The sequence below is a fragment of the Falco biarmicus genome, chromosome 10 (genome assembly GCF_023638135.1).
Source record: "Falco biarmicus isolate bFalBia1 chromosome 10, bFalBia1.pri, whole genome shotgun sequence".
NCBI classification, from domain to species: Eukaryota; Metazoa; Chordata; class Aves; order Falconiformes; family Falconidae; genus Falco; species Falco biarmicus.
Genome location: NC_079297.1, coordinates 15,064,464 through 15,090,257, shown reverse-complemented (window position 1 = coordinate 15,090,257; position 25,794 = coordinate 15,064,464). Strand labels below are relative to the sequence as shown.

At 59.4% G+C, this 25,794-nt stretch overlaps 2 protein-coding genes across 5 annotated transcripts in view; both read right to left on the bottom strand.

The window, feature by feature from the left end:
• The window catches only part of ZNF512B (zinc finger protein 512B), a 35,703-nt gene extending 35,476 nt beyond the window's left edge, over positions 1–227 (bottom strand). The window contains exon 1 of one of the 2 annotated variants that reach the window (XM_056353961.1): positions 23–227. The gene's annotated coding sequence lies outside the window, so the exon portion shown is untranslated. The remainder of the gene's footprint in view (positions 1–22) is intronic. The other variant, XM_056353958.1, reaches the window with a different exon arrangement.
• A 9,015-nt stretch (positions 228–9,242) lies between these two features.
• SAMD10 (sterile alpha motif domain containing 10) lies at positions 9,243–22,600 on the bottom strand. 3 transcript variants are annotated; one of them, XM_056355147.1, is made up of 5 exons: positions 19,043–21,851; positions 16,580–16,764; positions 12,803–12,971; positions 11,491–11,631; positions 9,243–10,636 (listed from the first exon to the last, which is right to left on the bottom strand). In XM_056355147.1, exons 1-5 carry the CDS (start codon positions 19,110–19,112, stop codon positions 10,614–10,616), a joined length of 588 nt encoding a protein of 195 aa, XP_056211122.1. In that variant the 5' UTR covers positions 19,113–21,851; the 3' UTR covers positions 9,243–10,613. The 3 variants fall into 3 exon arrangements, with proteins under 3 accessions (XP_056211122.1, XP_056211120.1, XP_056211121.1); XM_056355145.1 differs by having other exon boundaries at positions 9,245–10,593; positions 19,043–21,852; XM_056355146.1 differs by lacking the exon at positions 19,043–21,851 and adding an exon at positions 22,496–22,600 and having other exon boundaries at positions 9,247–10,593.
• Between the last annotated feature and the right edge of the window lie 3,194 nt (positions 22,601–25,794).

Here is a 25,794-nt window from a genome sequence, read left to right as displayed (position 1 = left end):
GGGCCCGCGGCTCGGTGCTTACCTCGGCGGCGGCGGGCCGCGCTGCGGGGCGCGCAGGGCCGGGCGCCCCCCGGCCGGCGAGGCGGTGCCGCCCGCCGCCCCCGGCTGCGGGCCGCCGTGCGGGGCTCCCCGGCGCGCCCACACCCGCGGCGGCGCCGCGCTCCGCTGCCGCGCTCCCGCCCGCCCGTCGCCGCCGCCGCCGCGGCTCATGCGCGCTCCCCGGCCCGCCCCGCCCGGCCCGGCCCGCCCCGCGCCCCGCCGCCGCCGCCGGCCCGCGCCGGCCCCGCGCCGGTGGATCTCGCGTGGCTCCGCCGACGGGGCCGGGGCCGGGGCCGGGGCCGGCGGGAGGGCGGGGGGGGGCGGGACCGGGCAGCGTCCCCGGCGCGGTGCGGTGCGGGCAGGTGCGGTGCGGGCAGGGCAGGGCCGGGGGCAGGGCAGCGCTGCCCCCGCGCCGCCAGGGTGCAGGCAGGGATGCTCTGCCCGGCAGGGGGTGGGCAGCGTGCCCTGCCCGTTATCTTGCTGTGCGTGCTGCAGGCAGGGTGCCCTGCCCGTGGTCCTGCCCTCCAGGCGGCAGGCAGGATACCCTGGCTATCTTCCTGCCCTCCGGGTTGCAGGCAGGGCATCCTGCTTGTCGTCTTCCCCTGTAGGGTGTCATTCCCATCGTCCTGCCCTTGAGGGTGCAGGCAGGGTGTCCTGCCTGTCTCCTCTCCACGTTGCCCTGCCCGTCATCCTGCCCGATGGGGTACAGGCAGGGAGCCTGCCCACCCCCACCCCCCAGCCCCGGGATGCAGGTAGGGGTGCCTGGTCATCCACACTCCCCAAACCCCGGGGTGCAGGCAGGGTGCCTGCCCATCCATCCCCTGCCTCAATCCCAGCATGCAGACAGCTGGAAGGAGGCTCCAGGTCCCTTGCAAAGCCACCCCAGCTCCTGGAGTCGATGCTGGGTGCCAGGCCAGCGTGGTGCCTGTGGAACAGTTAAGTTTTCCCAGCTCCCAGGCCTGGGGTGTCACCCCTGCAGAGCCAGCAGCACCCAGCAAGCAGAGCCAGCCTCAGTTACTGGCACAGGGGACACACAGCCACACCGGGATCCAGCACCACCATGCAAGTGGCCACAGCAGCCCAGAAATTAGGGCTAAATGGACAAATTTTGCTCTACGAGAGCAAAGCCCAGACCAAGTGTCGCTGTCAGGGCTGCCTTGCGGCACCATCACAGGCACGTGGCTCACGCAGTGCTGCCAGGAACTGGGAGGCCCCGTGGCATGGCCACGCAAAACCAAAGCCAAAAAATCCCCAACCCAAGTTGTGAGTTTCCCTGCGGTTCCCCTCTTTGTCTCCGTTGCAGCGAAAGAGCTTAATTAATGTCTGCAGCGAGCAGGGAGAGCTTTGTGTAATTGCTAGGTATTATTATCGGCAGAGCGGAGGGTGATCAGTGGGGTGGGAGGGACAGGCACAGCCCACCTTCTTTGTATAAAATGAGGCATATCCGAGGCAGCTTTGCTTCCCAGCCAGCGAGCTGCCTGCCGGGAGAGCGGTTAACCTGCGGCAGGCAGGGAGGCAGCTGCCTGTCGGGCTGGCAGGCAGCTTCCCGTGCCTGCACGGACCAGGCAGCATCTCCAGCACCTTCACAGTCTCCTCCACCACTGCAAACGGTGCCCAGCTGCTTTCGCTCAGCAGCATCCCAATGGCCACCCCGGTACCACGTGCATGCACGCACACTGTGTGCAAAGCGCCACCGCCTTCATTTTTTGTACCTGCAAAGGACAATTTTGCATTTGGAGGAGCAGGGTGAGGGTGAGAGGGAGATGCTGGGGAGCCCAGCCCCCGGGAGGTTGCACGGAGGCTTGCAGAGTGGCTGGCCACGGGCTGGCTGAGGCACACAAACTCTGAAATACTGCAATATAAAGGCCACCACAGTTGCTACCTTCAGGCCCCGCTGAGGGGAGGGGGCCAAGGAACGTGCTTGAGAACAGCAAATGTTGAACAGATGCTGAGGAGCGCTTTGTTTCACGTGCTTTGTACCAGTGTGGAAGAGCCGTGCTGGAAAGAGCGGGAGGAGGAGGAGGAAGAGCAGTGAGGGCAGCAGTGCTGCCTTTCTCCACGTGCTCGTGGGAAATCATCGCACTCCTCTTGCATCGTGGCTTTGTTGCAGGGGTGGGTCGTGGATGAGAGCTTGTCCTCGCAGACGGACATGATGCCGTGGGGGGGACAGGGCCACGCGTGCCAAGTGGCGGTTGCGTTGGCCCCTGGGTCACCGCTCCCACCGCACAAGGCAGGAGGAGGCAGCCCGGCGCACGCCGTGGCTATAAATGCCGGAGAAGGCACTTGGCAGCAGGGATGAAGCAGCCCAGGCCATTGAGCATGTAAATTAAATTGATACGGACCCCAGGAAGAGGTGAGGGGGGAAAAGCAATTAAATAGCCAGGATCAGATAAATCTTGGTGTGCAGACCTAGTTGCCAGGCTTCCCACAGAGGCCATTTCACTTGGCGCGGCTGCTCCCTTGCATTGCCTCTGCCCCGCTCCCACATCAGGCTGTGCAGAGGGCAGGGGCTGCAGGCAGTCGTGCAGGCAGGGGGACACCCTCTGTCTTCTCAAGAGGGCAGGGAAAATTCAGGTGTATTGAAGGCAGCCTTTACCAGTTCTGGCAACCCCGGCCTTGTCTCCCCATGAGTGATGGAGGGAGTTGAAACAGGGCAACCCAGCAGGGTGTCACCCAGGACAAGCACACGTGTGCCCTCCCTCCTCTTGCTGCTTATCTTGGTTGGTGACACTTGACAGCCAAGTGTCACCAAGAGGCCAGATCCCTGTGGCTCCACTACCCCCAGGGAGGCACAGACCAGGCTCCACATCCACCCAGGGACCCCAGCTCTCTTGAAGACCCCACTGCTGCCATCAGAGCAGTCCCCCGGCCAGGCTGTGTGCACAGAGAGGTGCTGCCATCCTACGTGTGCTCCGGACATGGCTTTCCCAGCCTCTCGTGCTGGTGTCAAGCAGAAGGTCTCCCTGAAGCTGCCCCTGTGTCTGCCAGGATGCAGCTGGTGTGGTGACACCCACCCACAAGCCAGCATCCATCTCAGGTACCCCTGGCAAGGGTCACTCTGGCTTGTAAAGATACCTGGCCCAGAGTTAAAAAGCACCATAAATGAGCAAAAAACCTCTTACAGGAAAGATGGGAAATAATCTGGTTTTCTGCCTGCAGACCCTCCTGGGGTGCTGGGACCTGAAGGCAGGACCATGCCCCTCGCCCAGCCTGGGGCTGGCTGATTGGGCACTTACTCGGTGAGTAGTTTTAAAACACATATTAACCCAAGCAGCTGCAGCAGCACTTTTCAGACCATTAACTCTGTTAGAATAAAATGGATGCTGGGTTTGCAGAGCCTCTTCCACATGCCGCTGCTCTGGAGATGTCTCAAAAACTCCCGCAAAGTGCTGTGCATGTGAGGCTGCGCAGGGCCAGAACCAGCATCTCTGCCGGGGGTGGTGGGATGCTCAGTGCGCGGGACTGGGAGGGACTGGGTGCCCAGCCTTCAGCCCACGTCAGCTAAGCCACATGCACCAGGCACAGAGGTGAGGGACCTGGCACTTCCATGTCTCCCAGGCCTTTATCCTAGGATAAAGGATCCCAGCTGGGTCCAGAGCATGCAAACCTGCTCAGCGGCTGCTCCATCCTCTATTATCCTCAGAACTGGAGCGGGGGGGACACACAAAGGCCCTCAGACCAGTTCCACGCTCCCGCACCCGCAGGATGGGCTGTGTGGGGGGCTGGCTGAGCTGAAGCAGAGCGATCCCAGAACAAAGAGGGAATCGCTGGTGGTTTGTGAAGCAGCATCCGGGCCAGCCCCAGCCCTCCCCGGCACGGCTCCGCAGTACGGGCCTCTGATTGGAAACCGGAGCCCACGATGACTGTGCGAGCCATGAATTATGCTGATGGATTTTTTTTATTATTTTTTTTTTCCTTCCCTGTGCTGAATGCACTCAGCAAATACAAGCAAAAGGGGGAGAGGGAAAAAAAAAAAAAAAAAGAGCGACAGAAAACCCTAACAGATTTAATTTTAGATATGGCGAGAAAGCAAAATGGCTGCAATGCAAAGAGAGAAGGTTAACGGAGGAAACGCTCCTGCCTGCAGGGAAAAATGAAGGTCCCAGCAGCTTTTTATTATTTACAGGTTTGTATTGGTGTGCGGGGCAACTCCTGCCAGAAGCCAGTCCCAGACTGGGGGCGTCAGGTCCCTGGGGCACCCCCAGCCCCATGCAGTGCAGCGGGAGATGCAGGGCGTGGGACAGGACCGAGGGAGCATAGGCTTGGTGACAAAGCTGTGTGGCTGCAAAAAACCCACACAAACCCCCAAATTTTCCCTAGTTTTACAAAAGGCATCCTCTGATGGGAAGCCGAGCAGCTCAGTTTGGTTGGAGGGGTCGAAGGTTTTTACATGAACCCCCCAGCTAACGGCCCGGGCTAATTCCAAACCCGAAACTTTCCCTTCCAAAAGCGACCCAAGTGAAATGCTGCCAATATTTCAATGTGTTTCTGCAGGGCTTGTTTTTGCAGCAAGACTACTTGCGCACCCAGGCTGGGGAACACCTCTGGTTGACCCAAATGGTATTAATTTTGGGACAAACTATCTATCTCATCCCTGCCCCAGTGAAAGTGGCAGCACCGCAGCTGTACTTGCGCCCACCTCCCTCCCTCCTCGCTGGCGAGTGTTTCTGGCTCCAGGGAGGCAGTGCTCCCAGCGGGTATCCAGGAGCCATGAATGAGAACCCAAAAATGAAGGAAGTAATATAGGGGAAAAAATTGAAATGAAGCAATTATCCCAGCTCCGTTACTTTCTAATTAAGGGAACTGTCACCCTTATTAAGAGGCCATTAATTCATTGTCATAAGTCACCACCAGAGTGCAAGTACCAAAAATGCTCCTGGGCCATCGGGAGTGGAGCAGCATCCCCTCCTCCCCGTGCTGCAGACCCCAGAGCCGTGTGAGAGCTGCTCCTCAAGGCCATGGGGCTGCTCACAGCTTTCTGCAAGCAATGCCTGGCTCCCCACATCGTGGCAGTCCTTTAGGAAGCCGTAAGCTCTGCCATGGTGCTCAGCTTGTCCCGGGCAGTGTTGAACCCGTCCATCTCCACCTGCATCCCTGTGCCCATGTGCTCTGCCCTGCACAGTCCAAATGCATCTGTGGTGCAAAGGTTGCAGCGATTCCTCAGCAGAGATCAGCTTTTGGCCGCTCTGGGGGAACCAAAGCCCCAAAGAGTTGCCAAAATACCCTGAGCCTTGTGGTTAAGGTTGGCATTTCCCCCAGCATCACCTCCTGCTAATAGCCAGCTCCATCTCTGGCAGCCTCTCATTATGCATTCTGCATGGAGGGCCCCACATCAGCTTAATTAACAAGGTAAGAAAAACGGGACCTTTGAGGAAATCTTAATTATATTATCCATCTCACCCTGAGTGGCACCTGATCCATCCCAACACTGTTCTCGAGTTCATTAGCAATGAATCAAGATTGATTAGCCCTGGGTATGCAGCGAGGACATGCTGGGGCAGAAGGCTTCTGCCGAGATCGCCACGAGACCCTGCGTGTCCCCATGCCCCGTCTTGTCCTCTGGCACCAGGCAGCCAGGATGGCAACCGGGGCTCCGGGATAAGGCAGCTAGAGGTTCGCTAGTGCCGGGATGTCGCTGCTGGAGCATCCCAGGAGCAGCCACATGCCAGTGCCTCCCCCAGTTCACACCTCCCTGGGATGCTATAATTTGCACCAGCACCCGTGTGGGCCCATCGGGCTGCTGTCCCCACCACCACCCACCCCCTGCCTGCCTCTCCTGGGGCTTGTGAGGCCCCGACACACGACACGTGCCAACAACAACTGGGATTTCTCCTTTTTGATGGCCGTGGCACTTCGGGTTCTGCAGGTCTCCAGTACAAAAAAAAAAACCCAACTCATAATGAGCTGCCTGAGAGCACCAAGAATGCAATGATTTGGGGTGGTTTATATTTCCCCCTGGACAACTGATGGGAGGACAGGGTCCTAATTAGATTGAGCATGTAATCTACTGGGAATGGGCATTCAGATTCAAACTGGCTCCAGTTCAGCAGAGCGCATAGCAGGTGCTGCCATCCCTCTCTGCTCAGCAAATTGTGTCCTCACACCCCCTGCAGCCAGGGAAATCGCAGGCTGCGTTCATAGCCCAGCATGAATTTCAATGTTGGGGGAACAGGGCTCGTTTCCTGAATCAGAGACGCAATCAGCAGCGTTTCAGAGCTGGAGGTATCTGTATCATCGAGCTGGGCTCAGTAATTACTTGGACAAATTAGGCATGCATTTTCGATGTGCAATTGTGGTGGCTCGATGTGCAATTGTGGTGGCTTTTTTTTTTTTTCCTGCTTGAAAACCTTGCTAGAATCTGCAAACTGCCTCTACCACTGAGAAGGGATTGCTGCATTTTTCCTTTATAAGACAAGAAGATGATGAATGTTATTTCTGATGTCAGCAGTGTACTGTCCTGCTTATTGCAAAAAATTGCCACAAGCAGGAAAAGTTAATTAGAGACGACAGAGTCACCTGCTCTCCGGTAGCTGCCATTGCCTGCCCCTTCACCCTGGTGCTGCTGCCTGCATCTCTTGCCTGCTGCAAGGGATTGATTGCTGCCTGTTGGTGTTTTCTGTTTACTTTAATTGTTGTCTGGTTTTAATATTGCATGAAACTACACCCGATTCATCTGCGTTTCATTGTCTGGTGCTGTTTGTTTTGGGGCAGTGCCTGAAATACCACTGGCAGGTAAGTGCTAGACAAATAGAAGGTATTTTTCTTGCTCGGCAAAAGCTGAGGAGTGTCTGAGCTCTCCCTTGGTCTGGACAGGACCCCAAGTACCCGTCTCCCTGTAGCACCTGGGGATCCCAGTGCAGTACCTACTGGCCCAGGTGCTGGCTCAGGAGCCCATGGGGATGATGATGCTTCCTCGCTGCCACCATGCAGAAGGATTTTGCTGCATGCCTAGAGCCACTGGAGGCAAAGCCAAGATCAGGGCTGCTCTGGATGCCTCCGTGCTGCCTGGGCAGAGTCTGGCCCTGGGTGCCCCTCAGATGAGCCAAGGGCATTAGATGGCACCAGACACTGGTCCAGAGCCAGCCTGGAGGGATGCTCTGCTCTTACCATCACCATCCTTACCGGGATGAAGGCGCAGCTGGCACAGACCCCGCTAGGGCAGGGGGCTGGGCATCAGGATGGCATCCTCCTGCCTGCTCTGTGAACACTGTTTCACCCGGCTCTTCCAGCCCTGTCCTGCCAGGTCTCAGCAAGCCCGGGCAGTCTCAGAGGGACACCCCAGGATGGCTGTGCTTCGGGCTCCGGCGAGCACCCTGGCAGGGTTTCTGCTTTCTTCTCTGCGGATGAGGAGCTGGCATGGACATGGCACAGCAGAGGGGGGACCCACGGCCACACACACCCTCGGGAGCACAGTAAAGGGCAGCCAGGCTTTGGGGGGCACCTGGGGGGCACCCTGCCTTTGCATGGGGTCAGGGGCAGCCCCAGCACCGCTCCATGAACCCCAGCTGCACTACAAGCAAAACCACCAGCAGCTGGCTGCGTGAGCACAGCCCGGAGCTGGGGGAGCCTGGAGAAGCCGTTTCTCCCCGGTGCAGCTCTGCAGCTCTGGAGAGAAGCTCAGCATCTCCCTCTAACGATGCGCCTCACCCGCAGCCAGACACCCAGCAGCCATCCTCGGCTCTTGGGGGTGCTGCCCACTCCCCGGCCACCCTCAGCCCCCTGTACCCCCGCCACTGCTCCGGCTGCACCTCCAGCACCCACCGCCAGAGCAAAAACTAAACCCATGGTGGCAGAATCAACCCGGCTCTTGGCCACGGGTTGTCTTGCTTGGCCTTTATTTAACTCTGATCCATCCAGGCTCGAAGGTTTAATAGCTTGCTATGGAGCCGCATCAGGAGGGGATGGGGCCGCATCCTGCGCAGGGCTCTGCTCTCCACCTAAGGGGGTAACAAGGAGCAAATGTGGCTCCTGCACTGGCCAGGGCGGGTGCATGGCTCCATCGTGGCCATTGATGCGGAGCCCATGGCAGAGAGCACCGCCACAGCAGAGGAGATGGGATTTTTTTCCCTGGTTTTTTTTCTTTCCTTTCCTTAAAATACAGTAAATTCTCCCAGCTTTGTCGCTGGTGAGGTTCTAGCGAGGCAAAGAGAGCCAATTTTGCTGCATTTTTGAAAAGGTCAGTACGGGCAGAGGAGGAAATTCCAATTTCTGTGTCCTGGGGGAGATGAGGGCTGCGCACAGCAATGCCCCAAAGCTGGTTCCCTGAAGATGGAGCTGGGGGGTCGCAGCCCCCCTCTGCTCCACCACAGCAAAGCTCAAATGGGAATTACCTGCTGGCAAGGTCCGGCCGAGCCAACACACACAGAGCGAGGGGGGAGGCGGCCGCCACGGTCTGGGTTGTTCTGCTGCAGGCATCGACCTGGCAATGCCTTTCTCTGGGCTGGAGAAAATTTTGATTTTGGAAATTTGGAGGCTTTGCCTACAGCCCAGCACCAGACTTCTGCTCCAAGGGTGGCAGATATGAGTTATCAACTCCTTCGACAGTGCCAGTATCGTGGAAATCACCCTGGTGCAAGAGAGAGAATTCATCTGCTTGGATGGAATCTGAGTAGGATTTGGTGTTTCCCTTAGCCAAACCAAAACGGTTTGGGAACAGATTTTGTCTCTGAGACCCTTCTATCACCTGGGCCTTGTACAAACCCTCCTGGGGACCCAATGTGGCCACTGCAGCCGGAGCCCGTGGCTGCTCCGTGCATCCTGCATCCTGCCCAGGCCCCACCACATCCCTCCCTGAGCCTCGAGCCACGTGCTGGCTTGAAACCCTGTCCAGCCTGGGGGGTCCGAGCCCTAGGGGGTTCCTGCCCTCCAAATCCTGGAGGCAAATCCCTGGGACATTGCATCTTCTCCTGCCCCACTAACACCTCCAGACTGCCTGGAGGCCTCTGGGGACAGTTTCCTTGGGGATTTCAAGGGGGTGACAAAAAACGAATGGGTGCAACCCTGATTTCTTGCTAGCTGTGGACAAACAACTTGTTTTCAGCTCATCTTTGATCCCAGCCCCATGGAAATCTCCCAGCTCCTTCACTGAGGAGCAGTGTCACTGTGATGGGACAGCGATGGGACAGGGATGACACCAGCTGCCGCTGCACCTCCTGAGCATCCCTGGGAAGGGCTGGAGGGACTAAACCTATGGCGCAGGTTCATGCATGGGAAGAGTCAGAAGAGCAGCACGTTAAAATAACAGTCTCTTGTTTTATTACCAGCAGAGGAGCAGGTGGGTGGTGGATGGGCACCCAGGTGGGGGGCCACCATGACCTGCCTTCGCATCCCTGCCAGCTCTGATTCCCCAGGGGCTTTGAGGTGCTGCTGTTTCGGGACCCCCCTGGTCCCATACCTCTGCCCTCATCACTGGAGGGGGAACGTGGGGAGGTGACAGCACCCACCCTGCCCCAAATCCTTGGTTTTATGCACCGTTGTTCCTTACCTGCCTGCACGAGCGATCTGTGGCTCTGGACAGGGGGTTGGGGGTGGTGGGGGTGTAACGGCAAACGTTGCTTCGCCTTAGTGACGAGCTGGGTCATCGGGACGGTGCCTGGGTTTGGTGGCACCATCATCAGCCCCTGGGCAGGGGGTTGGGTTGAGCATTTGCAAATGCCTGGAGGAGCAGGGCTCTGTGGAGAGCTGGTGGAAGCACAGAGGGTGCAGGAGGGACCACGGCTGGGCACCATGGCCAGGGGACACCCAGAAATCCCCCACCTCACCCTTGGCAGCACCCAGCACCACCCGGCAGCATCCCCGGCTACTCCCACCCAGCTTCTGCGTTGGCTTCCCCGTCTGCCCGCAAACGAGGACAGATGAAGGGTGAGCTCCTGGCACAGCTTCCTGCAGGCCACGGCAACCCCCGGCACATCCACCCTGCCTTTGCTCTCGGATTTTCCAGCTCTGATGACTCAGCTCCCTTTTTAACTCAGCAAGTGGAGCCAAGTGCTGGTGGCTTGGCCCTGCTTTTAATTTTTTTTTGGCTGGTTGGGTCATCTTATTTGCTACTGATAACGTGACCTCCTAGGATGCTGGAAGACAGCCCAGTCTGAAGAGAAAACTAAAGCTCCCTAAATAAGCTCCGAGGTACAGACATGAGCTGCCAAGTGCTGGGATGTTGCCCACGTGCATAATGCTTCACCGTCCTGTGCACGGCTCTGAGCCGTCCCGGGAATAACTGTGCTCGATTTGACCGCAATGCCGAGCCCTGCCCATCGTCATCCCCTTTTTTCCATCTCTTTCCCTGTGAACCGACAAGCTCAGGTGGGCAAAAGCTCGTCTGTCCCAGTGGCTGTTCTGCTGATTTCCCTCTAGGCAGGAGCCATGTCTGCTGGAGGAAACCTCCCATCTCGGCACGGAAATGTATTCATAAAAAAGAAAGAGAAAGAAGAAGAAGGAGAGGAGCCCGGAGTGGCTGGGAAGCTGTCTCTTCGTATTCCAGGCATATGGTTCAGGTCTCATATCGGCGGTGCACAGTCCATCCCAGAGGTGCTCGATTCACAGTGTTGGTGCAATCTGCCAAACAGACGGATCAGCTAGGAGACATTTCCAAAAGAAGCTGGAACAAGGCGGGAGAGGAAGGAATAAACAGCCTGCAGGGTGGCACGTTCCAGCTCACCCACTGCCAGCCCCGGAGAATCCCATCCCTTCCATGCACAATGCCACTAATGGATTTGGGGCTGTGCACCACAGCCTGGCCCTGTGCACCACAGCCCATCCCTGTGCACCACAGCCCATCCCTGTGCACTATAACCTGTGCACCACAGCCCATCCCTGTGCACCACAGCCCATCCCTGTGCACTATAACCTGTGCACCACAGCCCATCCCTGTGCACCACAGCCCATCCCTGTGCACTGTAACCTGTGCACCACAGCCCATCCCTGTGCACCACAGCCCATCCCTGTGCACTATAACCTGTGCACCACAGCCCATCCCTGTGCACCACAGCCCATCCCTGTGCACTATAACCTGTGCACCACAGCCCATCCCTGTGCACCACAGCCCATCCCTGTGCACTGTAACATGTGCATCGCAGCTTGTCCCTGTGCACCACAACTCATGCCTGCATACCACAACCTGTGCACCACAGTTCATCCTTGAGCACCACAGCCCATCACTGTGCACCCTACAACTCCTCTCTGTGCGCTGCAACCTGTGCACTGCAACTGATCGCTGTGCACCAGTCTGTTCCCACACACCACTACCTGTGCACCACAACTCATCCGAGCGCACCCCAACCTGTGCACTACAACCCCCTCTCCGTGGTCCCCAGCCTGGGCTCCACACCCCATCCCAGCCGCGGCGTGGGCTGCATTTGCACCTGCTTGTCCGGCTGGCTGCAGGAGGGGCACAGCCTCCCTGGGGCTGCGCTTCGAAGCCTCTCACCCTGCTCGGCCTCCCGCCGGCCCTACCTTGGCTGAGCAGCTGCAGGTTTCGGACCTCCTCGCGCACCTGGAGCTGCAGGACCTGCTGCAGGACCTCCTGCCGCTGCGCCTCGTGGGCGATGCCCATGCGCTGCAGCTTCTCCCCGTTCAGCCGCAGCAGTGCCCGACCTGCAAACATGGCATAGCTCAGCGCCCAGCTGGCAGCACTGCGTGGTGGGGACACCGACAAAGTGCAACTCAAACGGGAGCCCATCTTCATGCGAGAGCAAGAAGGAGGAAAGGGAGGAAATCCTAAAATGCTCTTTCACCACTTGGACCCATAGGGATGGAGAAGCCTCACAAGGGGCCCCGCTTTTGGGGAGTGCTGGGTGGCAGCTTGAAGTCCCCAGCCTCAGGACAGTCCTGGCTCCAGTAATCACGTAACTCATGCCTGCAGGCAGGAGCTTCCATTTCTCCGCTCCACCTCCCGCATCAGGAGATGTTTTTCTGAGCGCACAGCCCCCGCGCAGGCTGGCCATCCCGGGGGAATGGGGGTACCCATCAAAACACATTAGCATTGCTGCCACCGTCCCCGGCGAGCCACTCTCCTCCAGTCCAGGGGCTATTAGACAAGGGATTTACAACCAGCTTTTGTCCTTGTTTCCCAGCGTACATTTGCTAATGCTGCCTTTGTTTCCCATGCAAGGACTGGCTGAGCTCTTGCATTAGGGTTCTGCATCCCTCCCGGGCTGCTCCAGCACTCCCTTCCCCGCTGCTTTCTCCTGGCTGCTTTCTCCTGGCCTTGGCAGAGCTCTGCCCAGCCATGCACATGTTGCAGTCAGACTGGGATGATGGTCATATGTAGAGGTCAAAGCCACTATCCCCAGGGGGCAAAGGGGAGGAGCAGGTCTGAGGGGTAAGCATCGTCCAAGGACTTGGTCAGGAGCTGGATTCAGACCTGGATGAAAAACATTTGCAACTTGGACTTCAGCCAGACAGAGATCTTCTCTCTTCTGTAAAATTTTTCAATATTTAAAAAACTATTACAATATTCTTACTATATTAATCCAGGTGAGGAGAAGACTCTTCCTCATTTTATAAACCACAATCTCCCCTGGGAGATTTATGCTCATTTTCAACAACCTCCAGCCTGTGCTGGAGCTCACCCCGGTGGCAGATGCCTCCAGGTGTCCCCATGCCCAATGCCACGGTGCTGCTCTAACCCTGGTTGCATCTCCATGGGGTGAGGGGACAGAAATGGGGGGTATACCTGCCTTCCAAATCACGAACCTCCAAACAGCTATTTTCCAGGAGCTAATGGCAATTCATACCAGATGTTAAGCGGGGGTGCCTGCTGTACCTGTGATGGCGTGGTGGGAGAACGCCTCAACGTAGATGAGATAGTTATGTGGGCAGTGCTTCTTCAGCCATTTGCACACATCCTGCTGGGTCCAGAGCACCACCGGCTTGGCCAGGCTGCCCAGTGTGGGGCTGGTGTGGTAGATGCCATAGTGGTCACAGGCACGGCCCTGTGGGGAGCAGGAAGGGAGGGGATTAGTGGGATTCAACCCTGCAAGGAGGAAAATGCCTCAGCCAGGAGGACAGCCCACGGGGACAGAAGGATGCTGGCCGGTGGCACAGGACCCCGGCGATGCTGGCAGACTGTGGCTTTGCACCCTCTGGAGACCCTGGGCTCATCCTGAAACAGCAGCATCAGAGGAACCAGTGAGGGACGCGGTGGGAATGGGGATGGGATGCCAAGGTGGGGGTCCTGCCCTATATACACCCCACACCCAGGAGCTCCCCAGCCTTCCTGCTGCAGGCAGGAGCTCCAGCTCCCACCCCTACATCTCCCAGCTCCACAGAGCATCACACAGGCTTGGGAGACATCCCGTGGGTCCCCAGCGTGTCCCCCCCCTCACTGGGCAGAGAGGGGCACTTGATGGCAGCTTTTAGTGGGGATGGAGCCAGCAAGGTCCTGGGGGGCAGCGGGGTACCATGGCAAAGCCACCCCCATCAGAAGCTGGTACTGGTGCAAAGCTGTCCCTACCAGAAGTCCCCAGGGAAGCAGCGAGCAGCCAGCTGGTGCCCTGGAGCAGGACAGACTCTCCCTTTCTCTCCATCTCAGCCTCCTTCAACCCTGAGCTGCCCAGCCACGATGAGGTCCTGCAGCCTCGCAGGTGTCTAGAGCACCCTCTGAACCCTGCAGCCCTTTCTTGGGGTGCTGCCATGCTGAGAGACACCCAGGATAAACTGGGGGTCACAGTCCTCAGTACCCCAGCATGCCCTGGCCACACTCCACTTCCCAGAAAGCTCTGCTATGTGCCCTCTCCCCTTCCCCAGACCGTCTGGGTCCCGAATGCAGGCTGCTCCTTCTGGCACTGGCCACCCGCCTGGCCTCGGTGCCTGGCAACAGGATGGGACCAGCACCGGCAGAGCAGAGCGGATGGAGGTGGAGAAGCAGTGCCCACGGGGAGACGGGGCTTGTCCGATGGCATCCCTCCTTCCACCCCTTCAGCTGCCTGCTGCAACGGCTGGTCTCGCCCTGAGCCACCCAGCAGCTCCATTTCCTCGCCCACATCTCAGCAATTCCAGCCTTGCGAGGTCGTTGCAGCCTGGATTTATCTCGGTACAGAGCAAATCAACGCCTTGAGCTGTAACAGCACAGGGGGACGAGCCTGCTTCTCCCTGGGGGATCCTCAAGGCTGGCTGGAAAATGGGGCTGGGGGATGCAGGAATCCACTGTTTCCTGGGCTTAGCACCCAGGAGAGATTGTGAGCTCGCCCACTGCCAGCAATGCCAAGAATTCATCCCTGAGCAGCACCAGCAAACACCATTCCTCCAAAGCAGCTCCCTGCACCCAAGCTGCCAGCACTGCTCTGGGCTGAACTACAGCTGGGTGGGGATGGAAAAGGGGTCCCCACTGACCATGACACGGGGGAACCAGATTGCCAGGATCCCTGCCAGCATGGTCCTCACCCATGCCCGGGACACAGTGGGGCATGGTGGCAGCAGTGGCTGCTGCGGGGACATAGTGACACGGGAAAGGTCGACAGCGCTTGGGCTGTGGTATGCCAATCTCAACCACTGCGTGCAAGCATTGGCTAATTAAGCATGCCTAATAGAGGAGCGGAGATAATTAGTGTAACAGGGACTCCAGACATCCCGTGTAACCTGAAACTAATGACGTGTCCCTGAGAGATGCCAGAGAGGAGGCAGTGGAGGGCAGCGGGGTCTGGGACATCTGTCCTGGCCCCATGCCGGGCATTGCTTGCCCCACGGAGCCTGGCCAGCCTGGCAGGGGCTGCTGCCTGCGCCCACAGGAGCATCTGGGCTTGGGAAGGGACTTTTCCTCAAGCAGAGCTCACCGGTGACAGCCGGGGATGCTCAAGTGAGAGAGAAGGCGGCCAAGTTGGGGAGGCTGTGAATTAATAACCAAGGAGTCCGTCTCCAAAGCAGATGGAAAATGCAATAGGCAACACACAGGATTTGGTTTCCCAACCAAACCCTCACCTTTGAGGGAACCCCCGGCAGCTGCCCACCCCATCAGACACATCCAGGGAGCTGCCTGCTGGCGGGAGCAACCCCAGCTCCTTCACACTCGCCTGAGTGTGCCAGGGCACCTGCCGTGGGGAGGGGGAGGCGATTCGCTCTGGATTCACTAACGAGCAGCGATGAGAAATGGGGGAAATAACGGCCAGCTTCCTGCGAGCTTCCCGCAGCTATTATCCTCCTAATCCTCCGAGACACAAGGGAAGAGGTGACAACACAGTTTCCCTGGGCATGCTCAGGTCTGCAAGCGTTTTGCCCATCAGACACAGCCCCACGCTGGGGACCCATCTCAGCATCCCTAAACCCAGAGCTGCCAGCTCGGGGTGCATCATCCCCCCTGGTGAGAAAAACCTCCTTGGTGGGTCCCTGAGCAAGCCCCTGCACCCCCCGGGTGGGCAGGGGAGGTGTAATGAATTACGGGCTCATTTTCCAGCTGGCTGAGCTGGCTGTCTCTCTGATAAACTCTCAGCCATGAATATCGAGCACCGGTGCGGAGAGCGGGCAGGAGGCATGGTGGCTGCTCCTGCGGGGAGGCAGTGGGTGGCTGGGGCGATTTGGGTGGTGGGAGCCATCCCTGGGAGCTGCCAGGAGCAACTTCCCTTCTCTCGGGCATTTTTCCTTGCTCACAGCAAAATTAAAGCCTTCCCCCCACGCTGCCAAACCCCCCTGGGAGACAGCACACGGAGGCAGACGAGGCAGAGCCATGATGCACACAGCTGGCACCCGGAGAGCGGTGCCCGTGCAGGCAGCACTGTCCCTGTGTTTTCTGCAGAGCTGCGAGAGGGAAGGAGCCATCGGGGGGTGTCTGGAGGGCTGATGGGGACAGTGCCACCAGGACAGGGTACACCGCACCCCCGGGGCTGCTGCTCCTGTGAGCATCACAGCCTGATGGTGGGACTGTGCCCATCCCCGTGGGACCCTGCTGCCCGTCGATGCGAAACCAGCCAGGCCCTCAGGATGCAAAAGCATCTCCATGTTGGCCGCTGGAAGCCAGGCTGTTTGATTTCCCCCATTTTCTTTCAAGCAGTCACCAGGTGGATGTGCTGCCTCTGAATGTCACCCCCAGGGCATTGGGAAGGGGTTAGGAACCAGGAGCCATGCTCTGGGAGGATGCTCCTTCCCATGGCTGTGCAGAGGCAGGGCAGCAGGAGAACCGCTGGAGACCTTCAGCTCACAGCCTCCTTAGTGCCAAAAAGTTCCGAATTTTAGGAGGACCATGGCCCAAACCTGGCTAAGAGGCACACCCAAGTTCTCAGGGATTTTAAGGTGTTATAAGGAATTTGGTTCTGGTGCATTTACTGTAAAATTGTATTAAGTCCCAGCTCAAAGTGTGGAGGGGAGGTGATGCATAGAGCTCACCCCAGCACAGGCCCCAGCCAGATGATAATAATTAAATTATTATAATTATATATATTACTATAAATAAAAGCCAAATAATCATGAGGGCTTTCAGCAAAACAGGATCTGAAGGCCTGCTCCTGCAGAGAAGGAGAAGATGCTCCTGTGGGGAATCGATGGGGTGGGGGACACGGGGAGCTGTGTTGCCCTGGCAGCCTGGGGCAGGGGCCGGGGGTACAGTGGGTACCTGCGCGCCCTCGGTGCCCGGCTGCCGCAGGAGCTTGACGGTGCGGCCGCTGTCGGCCCGCTGGCTCCGACCGTCGTGCCAGGTGAGGCTGCTGCCCGGGTTCCTCTGCAGACGGTAGTTGAGGTTTTCGGCCGAGACCGTGTGCTCCAGGAGGCTGCGGCAGAAGCTGAAGTGAGCGGCGGCGGCTGCAGAGGGAAGGGGGGTGAGAGACAGCCGTGGTGCCCACCCACCCCACGCTTGGGTACCCAAACCCATCTCTGCTACCCCACAGGACCTGCTGAGGTCGGGTTGTCCCCTCCACTGCCAAAATCCACCCCTTCCTGCCTTCCCTTCCCTTTGCCAAGGAGGAAATCCATGAGCCCAGACACCCGCCAGCTGGCGCTGGGAACCAGCAGGTGCAGACAAGATGTTTGCCCACACCAACGCCTCGCGAGCGATGCTTGTTTCAACACCCACCCGCCAAGCAGCCATGGGGGCCCGCAGCTGATCTTCGCCATGTGGTTATAACCTGCTCGTCACCACCGCTCTGCCGGGTGGGACGCTGGGAGGGGGTAAAGAGCCACTTTCCAGGGACCAGGCTGATGTTAAACTGCTGCCACCGAGGGACAGGGAACAGATAAACCCCACCCTGGGCACCCTGATGGAGAAGGGGACACAGGTTGGTCCCCCCCAGGGCAGACCATGAATGCTTGGGAATGGCTGCTGCCCCATGGGTGCCCAAACCTGCGCATCCAAGCGACGGCTGAACACGTGCCAACCCATCAATGACAACTCGTGAAGAGCCATTTACCCACAAGTAGTTTTTGTCCCTCACTCCTTGTGTTTTAATAAGCTGGGAGTATTTGAGTTGCAATAAGGATGCAAAACTTTCCTTTGTGGGGGGGGTGGTGTCTGAAGGGACCCAGCTGCTGTGGGAGGGGGATGCATGGGTATTAGGGCCTCACAGGCTTGTCTGCTCCAGGTACAAGCTGTCTGGCTTGACAGAAGCAGTGCTGATCTGCAGAAGCAAAGACCAGAGAATCTCCCAGCTCACCTGCTCCCACCACAGGAAGCCAGGCAAGGCACGAACCACCACCGAAAGCAGAGCAGCACCCAAAGGAGATCCACCTCCGGGGATAACCCACTCTGGAAGAGCGGAATGTCTGAAGAGAACCTGCTGCAGCTCATTTTCATCATTAGTGGGTTTTAAGAGGAAAGAGGTTTAAAAGAGACCTCTCGAGCACACCCTTGTGCAAGAGGAGGCCAAACGGAGCAGGAAACGTTGTAGATGTGTCTGTGTGTCCCAGATTATCCAGACCACATCACACCATGTTGCACACCCAGCAACAAGCACCACCTTGGGGAAACTGAGGCAAGGGACCTGACTGATGGCTGGGGAAGTGATTTTAGGGAAAATAAGCAGAAGGGAGAGCCACGGAGAGGCTCGGTGTCGAGCAGAGGCAGGGGTGGTCTCTGCCCCTGTCTTGGTGATGGGGATGTTTCCAATGGCTTCCTACACACTCAGTGCCGCCCCCCCCCCCCCCCCCCCCCCAGACCCAGCGGGTGAGGACCACAGTGGGTTGTGCTCCCTCCAGCTAACGACACCCAAGATGCACATGCACCCAGCTGTCCTGTCCCCGGCACCCTGAGCACCCAGCCCTGCTGCATCTGTGCTGAGCTACCCCTGAGCTGAAAACAGCTTGTCCTACTAGGTGTTGGGGGCAGATACGGACCTGGCAGGTCCAGAAGGGTTGATGGCAGAGCTGCGCTCTTCGGCTGTGCCAGGGCTTCCCCAGGACTCGCTGTAGAAAGGCTCCCTTAGGGAGCGGTGGGGAACGGGGCTCTGGCCATCATCAGGACCTATATCCATAGGGGGCTATAGAGCATCTGCCACCAGCAGCAGGATGTGGGCATCTATGCTCCTCCAGCAAACACAGCTGCAGGCAAGAGAGCCAGAGCGAGAGCAGATGGGAGCGGGGAGGTAAAGACGAAGGGAAAACAAGTGGAGAAGAAAGGCAGGGCCGGGGGCGCCTGTGGGGGCAGGCAGCTGCTGCCCTGGAGCCCAGAGCCCCCAGCAGCTCCTCCGGCAGCTCCTCCGCAGCCTCCTGCTCCACCAGGCCAGCCCTTAGGTCCCAAATTTCCCATCGCCCGGCGGCACATGGGTGAGGGTAGGGGGGTGCTGAGCTCAGGCACGAGGGAGCATTTCAGAGCAAGGGAAGGTGGGGGGCAGAGGACCCCCATGGCAGGGCAGCCCCCAGGCCAGCTCCACGTAGGGACGTGGAGGTCGTGCTCTTCTCTCCTTTCCCTGCCCTGCACAGGAGCAGCCACAGCAACGCCACGAGCACCCAGACACCCTCCATCCCCTCCGCTCCTCTTTCTGCCGAGCTGGAGGCTGTGCCCGCCAGCCAGGGATACACATGCAGCATCTCCATGCAACCCTGCTGGCCCCGCAGCCCCCTGACCATGCCCTGCAGCCCCCCTCACCTGGCTCGGGTGGTCCCTGCGAGCTGCGGATGGAGGAGACGCAGCAGAGGGACGGCCGGCCCTGCTGCATCTCGGCGGGAGGAGGGACGCGAGCGAGCGCTCGGCACCGGCTGTCACGAGCGCAGCTCCATCCCTGCCTCCCTTCATACCTCGTCCACACCTGACTGCCTCCCCCGATCGCCTCCCTCCTGCTGCCAACAAACAGTGGCTGCACGCTCACCCCGGCTCCAGCGCTGGGCAGCCCCCAGCTGGCCTCACACGGGGAGGGGGAGGATGAATTACACCCCCTCCCTGCTGCCCCGTGGGTGTTTGATCCGGAGAGATGCTTGGCGTTTTCCCCATGTGCTCCCGCCTAATCCCATGGCAAAGCCAGCTGGCACCGGAATGGACAGGAAGCCTGGGGGGGCTGCTGCGGGGGGACACCAGACCCACTGGCCACCAAAGCACCCGGGGGCTGAGCGGAGCTGTGGCAAGCTTGTGTGTGGCAGCACCGGGGGCACCGGGGGCTTGGGGCATTCAGGATGCAGAAGGAAAAGAAAGAGGTAGCGCGGTGGTAAGCATCCTTCCTGCCAGAAGGTCTCAGCATGGTCTGCTCCTGCACCCGGCAAAGCTGTCATCGTCATGGCCACATTTGGGGTTCGGGCAGAAGGGGGGTCACTGCAGCTGGCGGTGCAGGTTGGTGAGCAAACACTGTTCTGAACCGTGAAACGGGGCTGCGGGGGCCTTCAGGCCGGCTGAGCTCGAGCTGGAGCGGAGCGGGGAGAGCTTGCCTCTGGTACCCCAATAGCCGCTGTACCCCCATCTTCCAAGTTCCCCACAAGCTGGTCCATGGTCCCTGTGCCTCATCTGGCAGCCCCGTGTGAGGGGGCTCGCAGGCTGGGGAGTCGCTGCCAGCTCATTTTCTCTTGGTGGCTTTTTGATCCATTTTGGGCAACTCTCCAGCCACACAGGGCAGGTGGAGGAGGACTCCAGGGGCTGGGTCACCGCAGGGGGACCAGCAGCCACCTGCCCTGGGCGGTGGGACAGGGTCTGCGGCAGCAGCAGGGACAGACACCGCTCCCTCCCCTCGCCCGCCGCCGCTCCCTTTCCTTCTCCAGACACTTTTATGGCTGGTGAAACGTGAGCGCTGGAGAGGCTCAGTGCAGCAGCAGTCACTGCTGGGGAGAGGGATGGGAAACCTCCCTGGGATGGGGACCTTGGGGCAGGACGGACAGCATGCACCGGTGAAAGCATCCCTGGAGGGTCCCGAGGTGGGCACAGGCTGAACCGCCTTCGAGCTGCCTTTCCATGGGGGCTGCTTGCCTGTTCGCCCGAGAGCGGGGTCTGCCCTGCGGGAAGCAGCGGCAGGCGGCCAAGCTGCAGGAGGAGCAGGCAGGGGCACGGCGAGGGGAGCCCAGTGCCTGGACAGGCAACACACTGCCTGCATCCAGCTCCCCCCTCTGACACCACTTCCCAGCATGGCCTCGGGGACATCCTTGTGTCTCTGACACCATCACACGCGTGGATGACCCACAGACCTGCCCTCCCGCTGGGGATGTGTCTGCAGGCAGCTGCGCTGAGGGGCAGCCAGGCTTCCCGGGGTCAGTCAGGCTTCCCAGGATTAACAGCAGGCCCTGGGAGAAGCTTGGAACAAGCTTCTCAGTGAGTGAAATCCCTTTGTCACTTTGCCCAGCACCCAGCGTCTGGGAAAAGAGACATGTGGCACCTAACAGGGCCGGAGATGTGTCTACAGCCGGAGAAGGACTCGCGGGGAGCTGGCTGCCCCTCTTGTGTTCCTCCAGGCAGGTGAAGGGTGGATGAGACCACAGTTCTCTGGGGACACCTAGGATGAGAACCCACTCTGCTCATGGAGCAGCTTTGTGAGGGGCTCATCCTGCTTTTAGCGGCATCTGTATAAGCCACCAGCTTGGTCGGCATCACCATTGCCCTGGTTCCCTCCATCCCTTCCATGTGGCTTCACCCTGGTGTGGGACACAGCTGCTGCTTGCCCTGGGGAGACAGCAATGCTCTCTGTGACCCCCCAACATGTGTAATCTTTGAAGCTGTACCCATAGGATGTCCTTAGGGACCAGATTCTGCCCTGAGCCATACCCTAAGACCTGTTGGTCCCAAGGAGGACGAGACCCACATTCAGAGAGGACTGACAACCCCCCGAGCCTCTCCAGGTTCCCCTGGGGCGGCATACTCAGCCCAGGCCCTGGCTGCGATGAATGTTGCCCCAGCGTTCCCCTCTGAATTCTCTGCTCGCCGAGATGAGACGGAAGCCCCATGCAGGGATGGAGCTCAGGCCGGCGGCTGTTCACTGCTGGTCCTCCAAGGAAGAAGGAGGAAGGGAACAAAAGGCAGATGCTCTTTCTGTCCTCCCGTGCCCTGGGTGCACATCAGGGGAGTGTGCACAGGCGCTGCCTGCCTGCACGGAGGGGCAGGCAGCCCTGCCACAGGGACCCCTGGGGCACAGCCTCGGGGGGGACTGTGCATGTCTTTGGGGGTGTCTGTGCTCCTGATCCCCCTGTGTGTACAGCCAGAAGGCCCCTGAGCACCCCAGAATGGGGGATCTCTGTAGGGTGGGCACCCAAGGGAGTGTGGGGTGAGGGCAGCAGGCAGGACCGTAGGATGGCTCTGGGCAGGGCAAGGTCTCCGGGCAGGAGGCAGGCACAGGAGCCCAGAGGAATGGACACCCCTGCCTGCAGGGAGCCCCCTACCACAGTGACATGCTCTTCCCGGGGGTGCTGCCCTGACCCAGCACCCCCAGCCCTGCCCTGCCCTGCTCTACCCTCACACCTGCACCCCCCCGTTCCAGCCAAATTTCCCTGTCCATTTCACCGGTACCCCATAATACTGGGGGTAGGGAATGCAGACAGACCCTCCCCGGGATGTTGAGGGGAGAAGGGGGGATGTGGAGGGGCAGCCCTCCGGAATGGAGGGAGCAGCAGCAAGGAGGGGATGGAGGGGGCAGCACCGGGGAGGGGAGGGAGGGCAGCACCCCGGGATGGAGGGAGCAGCAGCAAGGAGGGGATGGAGCGCAGCACCCCGGGATGGAGGGGGCAGCCCCGGGGAGGGGATGGAGAGCAGCCCCCCGGGATGGAGGGGGCAGCGCCGGGGAGGGGATGGAGGGCAGCACCCCGGGATGGAGGGGGCAGCCCCGGGGAGGGGAGGGAGGGCAGCACCCCGGGATGGAGGAGGCAGCCCCGGGGAGGGGAGGGAGGGCAGCACCCCGGGATGGAGGGGGCAGCCCCGGGGAGGGGAGGGAGGGCAGCACCCCGGGATGGAGGAGGCAGCCCCGGGGAGGGGAGGGAGGGCAGCACCCCGGGATGGAGGAGGCAGCCCCGGGGAGGGGAGGGAGGGCAGCACCCCGGGATGGAGGAGGCAGCCGCCCAGGGATGTGTCCGCCGCGTTTGGGGCTGGAGGAGGCGCGTCCCGCCGTGCACCTGAGCCCCCCGCCCCGCCCGGTACCTTCCATGTCCTTGGGCTGGCCGCAGCTCATCCTCCGCGCAGCGGGGCCGCGCTCCGGCGGGGACGGAGCCCCGTGCCCCCAGCGCCGCCGCCGGCACCGGGCGCTCCCGGCCCGCCCCGCCCCGGTGCCCGCGCCGGGGGCGGTGCCGCGCTCCGCCGCCCCCGGGCGCTCCGCCCGCCGCGCCGCCAGCCCTCCCCGCGCGGCCGCGCTCCCTCCGCGGGGGTGCCCCGAGCATCCCCCGACCCCCGCGTCCTGGGCAACATCTTCCCGATCCCTGCCCGGAGGCTGTGGGCATCATCTCCTGGATCCTGAGCATCACTCCCCATATCTCTGCCCGAGGCCACCAGGCATTATCCCCTGTATCCCTGCCCAGAGGCTGTGGGCATTAGCCCCCCACATCCCTACCTGGAGGCCACTGGGCATCATTCCTCCCCTGGATCCCTGCCCAGAGGCATCGGACATCACCCCCCAGATCCCTGCCCGGCTGGGGAGACAGGTCCTGGGGACACCAGGGTGCAGCGGGCACCGTGCACAGATTTTTGCTCGTTTGCAGCTGGCACAGAGCGCAAAACAACACCTGGCTCTTCCCTCCTCCCCAAATTTCCCTTCTCCCCCTGCCCTGCAGCTTCCTGGATGGGTGCCAGCAGGGCAGGTGGAGGAGGCTGCTCATCCCTGGGTGTGCTACCTGGGTTCTAGTGGGCGGCCTAAGCATGACTGGGCACCAGCCAAACCACACCGGAGCAAAGCACACTGGCATGGAGCTGAACGGCATCACAGTGCCTGTCACTCCCCTGGGGTGGCAACCCCACGGGTATTTTTGGAGGCACCTTCCTTCAGCTCTCACACCTGACTGCCAGCCAGGGGCCGTCACTGTCAGCCTGTGCAGCTGCAGGGGGGGTGGGGGTCTGGCTGTGCACCCTGTGGTTATCCCGCGCTGTAGTGGGACAGGGAGAGGGACACTGCTGAGCGCCCAGGATGAGGACAAACAGATGCCTGTGCCACAATGCCTCACCCTTGCAGGTCATCCCCTGACACAGACCGCAGCACCGGGCAGCATCCTTGCTCTTGTTTTAAGAAGAGGAAAATTCAGGCTTGTGGGATGCTGCTTCCAAGACCCCGCTCCCTTCTTAGCGGATGGCTCCAGCAGGGTTAAGCACATCATGGGGTGATTAGCCGCTGTGGGCTGGGGCTGTAAAGGTGCAGTGGGTGGCAGTGACCTTGCACATGGCCGCGTGCCGAGTTTGTGTGGCTGTGCATGGTGCTGGTATAGCTATGGCATAAAACCGACTCAGATCCAGGCTACGCTGCTGTCTGCATGCGTGCAGCACTTGCAAAAGATAAATTCAGCTCCCCAAATTAATATGAGTTTTCCAAAATTTTGGATGCTGGCTCAGGAGCTGCTCTGCATGGGGCTCAAGCCCCTGACCAGGCTCAATGCCAAGGACGTCAGCTCAGCTCTGCACTGCAAACTGACCAGGGCTGCTGCTCTTGGTGAGCCAACCCTGCTGCCATGCAAGGAGCAGGGACATTGGGCCATGAATCGTGTGTGTAGCCTGCCAACAGTCCACTAGCAAAATACTCCCCAGCTCTGGTGTTAGCATTCCTCCTCCTCCCGCTGAAAGAGAGTGGTCAGGGCAATACTGCTCATTGCAGGCATCCAACTCCATCAAATAAAGAAAGAACCTATTTCCATCACTGAAGTTCCCAGTTCTCCCTCAGTCTTTGTCTACACACAAAGCTTTCAAGCTGTGGCAGAAATCTTCCAAGAGAAATATGGTTAAAGATGGGCCTTGGCAGGAAAAGGCTAATGTTGCTTGAAAAATGTGTGCAGATTACGCCAAGCTGTTATTAAAAATAAGTGCTGCACTGTTTCCAGCCTTTGCTTTCCCTGATTTTTCTGGTTGTAATTGCACTTCTCCAGGAAAGGTTTCACATGTCTGGGGGAAGGAATTTGTTTCCTTTTTATCATCTGAAAACAGGTCAAGTGCCCACCTACCATCCTGAGGGTGCCCGGTGATGCTGCGGTGGGGTCTGGATGCCTGGTGAAGCCCAGGCTTCTCATCCATCTGGAATTCCAAAGGATTTTCAGAGAAACTGAGCCTTGGGGCTGCCCAGGGAGGGTTGGGGAGATGGTGTAGTCCCACACATCCCCATGCCTGCTCCCTGCTCCAGCCATCCTCGCCTGTTACAGCATCGAGCGTCATTCTTGGGTTATCAACTCAACTGCTCCCATGGTGCAGCATCTCCCCACCAGCCCCAGCAACAATGCCTTGGGTTTTGGGCTGTCACTGGGCCTTTTAAAGTTTAATTGAGGGCTTTCCATGGTTAAACAGGAGTTAATTAACGGGGAGGGGAAAGCCCTAAACCCAGAGTCTAGCTTGGGAAGCTCAAAGCATCAGTCAGGGGCCCCTTATCCCCACGCATCGATGGGGTGGGAAGGGGATGAGCCGGGGACACCGGCTCCAGAGGGCCGTGGAGCTGCAGGTTTCCCCTCCACGTGCATATGGATTTGGGAAGGGAGAACACCAATATTACTGTGGGCCCTGTCCCTCCCCTTCGCCAGCCTCTGGAGAGGGTGCAAGGATGGGATGATTCAGCATGTTAATTTTTCAGAGAATAAAGGAAGTAATTAAACATCAGCTTTCCTCCCGCCGCAGCCCTGCGAGGATGAGAGGGAGAAGATAAAAAGACTCCAGACGGAAGTTATTTGTCTAAGGAGAAAAGTGGCTAATTTCTCTGTTGCTTTGCTTGTCTGCTCATTAATGAAAACCGCTCGTCAGCAGGAAAGAGGAGCACCCAGCAAGAGGGAGGAACTGCATCATCCATCAGTGGCCGGGCAGGTGGCTGTCGCTGGCCTCGGGATGTCCCATCCCCATCGGGTTGTCACCTTTGCAAAGTCCCCTGCAGCTCCTGATGGTGGGGCTGGGGGCTGTCGATAAAGCCGGGTGTTGGGGAGCCCCCCCTTACCACAGTCCCCTGGGCTGGAGACCAGCGCTCGCAAGCCGAACGCCACGGAGAGGTTTTCCAGATTCCCCTCCTTGATTTTTTTGTGCAAAGAGCTTAAAATGAGTTTGCTAAGGCACTTGCAGGGAGATAGAATCACAACCAGCTTTGTGCCTGAAGCTTCCTGCCTGGTGCAGGATGATGGATGGTGTTTAGCTCAACTGGGCACAGAAATATTTAGTGTTATGAAAATCTCTCCCTGAAAATAATTTATTTTCATGCTGATAGTAAAGCACCAAACCTCTTCTCTGAAGGGTGCGGGTTGCTTCAGGCGGCACCGAAGCTCCAGCTGATA

Bases quoted from the DNA above. Each gene is read 5' to 3' on its own strand.
- SAMD10 (XM_056355145.1), bottom strand. From the start codon at position 19,112: ATGCAGCAGGGCCGGCCGTCCCTCTGCTGCGTCTCCTCCATCCGCAGC. The intron at 11,632-12,802 runs GTACAGCAGGCA...CCATGTTTGCAG, and splicing joins CTCCCACCACGCCATCACAG to GTCGGGCACTGCTGCGGCTG. The intron at 10,594-11,490 runs GTAGGGCCGGCG...TCTGTTTGGCAG, and splicing joins CCTGCAGCTGCTCAGCCAAG to ATTGCACCAACACTGTGAAT.